This window comes from Octopus bimaculoides, chromosome 24 (assembly GCF_001194135.2).
Source record: "Octopus bimaculoides isolate UCB-OBI-ISO-001 chromosome 24, ASM119413v2, whole genome shotgun sequence".
Taxonomy (NCBI): domain Eukaryota; kingdom Metazoa; phylum Mollusca; class Cephalopoda; order Octopoda; family Octopodidae; genus Octopus; species Octopus bimaculoides.
The window spans coordinates 1,840,141-1,845,587 of record NC_069004.1 but is presented as its reverse complement, the minus strand read 5'-3'; the positions used below and the strand labels follow the sequence as shown (position 1 = coordinate 1,845,587).

The window sequence follows — 5,447 nt, the reverse complement described above, 5'->3', positions numbered from 1 at the left end:
TTGGGGAATGTTTTCAGAAAATGTCTGCGAATTTCTGTTCTACACACGCGAATGCATACGATTACGGAAATAAAAAAAAATTGTGTGTGATTTAGCCGTTGTTTTTAGCACATCCCATGACTACCTGATACCGTCCTCTTCATTTCTTTGTCATTCTGACATGTAACTCATGCTTTTCAATACTTTTCTCCCCCAAAGCATATTTAATGGAGTGATAGTGCACTCAAGGATGGTCCATTGCTGGGATTTAAGCAAAGAATTTCGACTGTCCGTATCTTAAATTCTGATTTTAAAAAATAGTCGGAAAACGAGTGGAAATTTTAGGCTACATCGGGACGGGGGGGAGCGGAATAAAAATTTTTTTCATTTTCATAATCCCATGAATTCCCGTGTATAGAACAAAAATTTTCTGAAAATTCAAAAAAATTAAAGATTAAAGGTTATGGCGGAGGAGGGGGTGTCTTAAACCAGAATTCTTTCTTTCTTTTCTTCGTCTTATAGCTAGTATTTATTCTGTCATTCTCTTTTTTGTTGAATTGCAAAGTTACTTGGGCTGCAAGCAAACCAACACTGGTTGTGAAGTAGTGGGGAAGGGGACAAACACAAGGACACTCACGCACATCCACCTCCATCACATATATATATTTTGTACACGACAGGCTTCTTTCAGTTTCTGTCTACCAAATTCATTCACAAACCTTTGATAGGCATGGAGCTATAGTAGAAGATACTTGCCCAAGGTACCATGCAGTGGGACTGAACCCCTCGACCATGTTACTGGGAGGCAAAATTCTTACTTCACAACCATACCTAGGAATAATTTTCTTTTTTTACAACTGGCAAAACTTGACCTTCAAGCGTAATCAGTTCTTTTACTGAATTAGAATAGCAAGCAGAATTCTGGAATTGGTATCATTATTTCATTTGGAAAGGAGAGAGGTGGAAAACGGTATTTTTTCCTTTTAGTTCTTTTTTGTTTTTACACAGTAATGGACCGTTTATCCAGAATACTATGCAATGTTTCTGAAGTTGATTAATTTGCATATGGTGTGTTGAAAATAGATTTGTTCTTTAATTCTTTTTAAGTGGATTAATAAAGATTAAGCATAATTCTGCTTTAGAAGCGCATTAATTTGTACCTGTGTATGTTAAATAAAATCTTTACTTAATTTATTTTCATCCTATCAAACAGACCCTAAGGAGCATTCTGTCGGTTACGACGACGAGGGTCCCAGCTGATACGATCAACAGAACAATTTGCTTGTGAGATTAATGTGCAAGTGGCTGAGCACTCCACAGACACGTGTACCCTTAACGTAGTTCTCAGGGAGATTCAGTGAGACACAAGATGTGACAAGGATGGCCCCTTTGAAACAAAGGTACCACTCACTTTTTCCAGCTGAGTAGACTGGAGCACCATGAAAATAAAGCGTCTTGCTCAAGGGCACAATGCATCGCCAGGAATTGATCTCATGACCTTACGATTGTGAACTAAATGACCTATAACCTGGAAAAGAAAAAGACCCCTCAGATTGACACCCAAACACTCTGAAATGTTTGTCCTTCATTTGTTGTGTGTGTGTGTGTATAGATACAAGAAATTGAAATGATTAAGGAATAAGTGATTATTTTATGAACTTCATTAGCTTACAGCTGTTTCTGCTACAAGATGCAGTGGACTCGAAGTTGAGTGTCTGAGTAACACCTTGCATCTTCATTGGAACCTTGAATATGAAATGTAATTTATTTGGGAACGAATTATGTTGCCTCTCTCTTTCTTATCATCACTCTGTACCCAGCAAACAATTTGCTCTGAAACACATGCATATTGAGTTCTACATTGAGTTATTGGTCTTGCAATGCCTAAGCAATACACACACACATGTAGGGATTAAATGTAACTGCTGTTGCAGTGAAGATGGAAGGTTCTCTAATTGTCGATCTCAAGTGAAGAAGAATACTGAAGAATAGAATATATTATTTACATGTTTATTTGCTTGCAAGTGGTTAGAAAGTCTGTTGTATTTCAGGATAGCCACTAAAAAAAATTTTTTTTTTGCTAAATAAACACAGGCACAATACATTCGTTCTTCACTCATTTATTATTGTTCTTATTTTAGCTTGTGTCCATTGTCCAGAAATCTTTCATCACACATCGTGTCCATTGTCCAGAAATCTTTTGTCACACCTCTTCAGCAACACTTTCCATTCTCTTTTGCTCCACTTAGCAGTAATTAATAATTGACAGTGACAAAGCTTCGCCTGTTGATTGTTGTGCATTCTGATGACAGAGAGAGAGAGAAAGAGAAGGATTACACTCTGCTGACAAAGAGAAATAAAGAATAAGGGTGGCATTGTCCTCTTGATTCTGGCCAAAAGCTGCTCTTCAAATGAAGCTGGAGAAAGAAATGCCCTGTTATATACTCCATGGACAGGATGTAGGTCAAATCGAAAGCCAAGGACTGACACTTCCGTGACCAGCAGAGGTTCTAGGAGGTCAAGTGTTTTCCATTAATCCTCCGGTGTGGAGATGCAAACACAAAGGGATTTCAGACCTGTTTGACAAGCAACAAGCAAGTGGATTTGGGTTTCAAACCTGAGGCAGGGCAAAACGAACTCCCTACATATATATGTGTGTGTGTTTTTCTTCTTGTCATGACATCACATTATTGTTGTAAATGAGCATCACTGTTATACAAGCAGTATAATTTGTTTCCTAATGACACCCCTGAAATGCAACAAAATCTGTTTCAACATGCAAAAAGGTCAGCACTTATTTTGTGTAAGAATTTTGTTCGTAAAATGTTTAATTTAACGTAATTTATTTGCCTCGGGTTATACTGAGCTGACAATTCCAAAAGATCTTTATGTGTAAGAAAATGAAGAAAAAAAAGAAAGAAATATTAAATATTCCGTGCCTCTTCGATTTTGATTTAAAATTCAAATTTGAAATCTCGGCCTTACTTAATCTAAGACGGGATTGTCCCCCCCTACAAAATATCATTTTCATTACGTCAAAGAATAAGGGAGGCTACTCACGATCTACTTAATCTTTTTTTAATAATACGAGTAGTTTTCATCAAGGTGACTCAGTCTTGCCAAATCATTTGCCGCTTCGTTTCTGTTTTAGCTTATATATATATATACACAAGTTTTCCAAGAAAAGGGACAAGTGATGTTACATTGCAGATATGCCCAGCCCGTTACAGCACAAGGGGCAAAATATGGAAATAGAAACGGATACTGGAAAGGTGATAAAGATAACATAAAAAAAATCATGGTTTTGATTACCAGATCGGAGGTGCATTATATTCTTGATCAAAACACTTCATTTCTCGTTGCTTCTGTCCACTCCGCTGAAAATGGGTCACCCTAAGACAGACAGGCGTTCCATTCAGTGGGGAATGTCAGCCTGCCTGCCTAGCATGTAGGGTGGCATCATTGGAAAACTATGATGATGCTGATAGAATGCCCTGTGGTACTGGTTCAAACTCTTTGCATTGTGAGTTCAAATAACACCAAATGCATATGTATGGGTGTATTCCTTTTCAGTATAGCTTTAAGGCAAAATAGCTTCTCTTTTCTTTATCTCCAGAATGTTACATAGGCAGCTAAACCGAAAGAACTGCATCAGTTTCTGTATCTTGGGGAGGAGGGTCTCTCTCTCACTTACTCTTCTCTCCTTCCACCATCTTGGCTTTTTTTTCATCTTATTTCTTTTTGCCTTGCTCAATATCCTGGTTCTTTCTATCGTTTTGATCCAATTCTCAGCTTCCTCCCCAATGCATTCATCTCATACCAGTAATTTTTAGCTCCACCATACCACTGCTCCTTGCCGCTGTCCTATCTTCAATTTCTCATCTCCAGCCCAAGCAACAGCACTTCATCTGGGTGTGAGGAAATGAGAAAACCTTGAAATTCCCGACAGAGAGCGTCACCAGTTTCTTTGGGGGAAAACTGAAGAGTTGGAAGTCTTAGTCAGAAAATTGAAAATAAAACAAAAATCAAACAATATACGAGTCAAAACTTTTATTCAGAATTAGAAGATAAAGGGTCTGTTACTGGGTTCCAGTCTCAATGATAGCAAACTAAGCTCACCTCCAATGGTAGAGAGAACAGTTCCTAGTAGCCAGAAAAGGGAATGTTTGTTAAAAAAATAAAAATAAATAGAATTATAAGTTTCAGCTTGAATTACAACCAGGTTTTATTTTCACCAAAATATAATCTTTGATATTCACTCTAGCAACCTAAACATAAAGAAACTTTCATTTGAACAAGAACTAGGCATCATTTAGTGGTGGTTGCACTTTTTATCCCAAGACAAATCTCTTGCATTTACATTATGAGTTCACGACCGACCTATTGTGAACAGAGAGGAGAAACAATAGGAAGAAACCTTAGCTCTAGAATTAATCTGTTTGGAGGTGGGGAGAACTAAATAAAAAAAACCTATTTAAAAACTAATGCATCAGATGACAAGGGAGCAGTTAACTACAATCAATGACGAGGGACCAGCTATAACTGCAATCAATAGCGGGCGACAGTTGAACTCGTCCTGGAAAGAAAAAAAAGAAAGAAAAAAAATTGTACAAATAATTGAAATATTTTAGAGGAAAACAAGAAGCTAACATTAACTTAGCATTAATTAAACTACACTATGCTTAATATATTCAACTAAAACTGGGACTGAATAACTTCAATCTCTCTCTCTATTTCTAGTCAAAATCATAAGCTGCTAGAAGATGGTATTTAAATATTTTAAACAAGTTTTCAAATTGGTTTGCAATGAAATTAATTGTAAATAAATTATTCTAACTGGTTATTTATTATATTCAAGTGATGTTAATTCCCAAAAAATTTATTTCCTACTTTCTCTAAAGAAATTTCTTGGGAGCCACTAGATATGAACACAGAAGAGATAATTGTTATTTAAGAAGAAAAAACCCAGAAACAAACCTTTTTCTCAAAAATCTTTCTTCTGTGCACATAAACTACTGACAGAAAATAAGGAGAAATTAATTTTTCAATGGAGTAAATAATAATTAAAAAAAACCTCTATTTCAGAACAATTTTAGTAGAATTTGAATTTTACATTGTATAAGAGTTTGGAAGAGTTAGACAAAAATTATTAAATCTAAAAAGTGAGTACCATTCGCTAGTAAAAAAATAAAATTTCTCCGATTTAACATTAATTTAAAATTTAATACAAGTATATATAATTGAGTATGAAGATTATTAAGTTCATTACAAGAAGAATATGACACCAGTTCAGTTCCAAATAAAATGTTCTTTTAAGCATACTGTCATGTAAGCTTCCAGACATATTCAGTATTTCATATCTAATATGGTCCCATTTTAAAATGCTTTAAAAATTCCTTGCAAACACATTGAACAGTAGTTAGTAGTCAATTATATATATGTGTATATATATATATATATATATATAT

The 5,447-nt window shown here is 35.4% G+C and overlaps 1 protein-coding gene across 2 annotated transcripts in view; it reads right to left on the bottom strand.

Annotated features, from left to right (window-relative positions):
* Positions 1-4,014: 4,014 nt before the first annotated feature.
* Positions 4,015-5,447, bottom strand: part of LOC106875901 (sialomucin core protein 24) — a 19,473-nt gene continuing 18,040 nt past the window's right edge. For both annotated transcript variants that reach the window (XM_014924216.2, XM_014924217.2), the window contains exon 3: positions 4,015-4,555. In XM_014924216.2, coding sequence (XP_014779702.1) covers positions 4,528-4,555 — 28 coding nt within the window. In that variant the 3' untranslated portion in view covers positions 4,015-4,527. The remainder of the gene's footprint in view (positions 4,556-5,447) is intronic.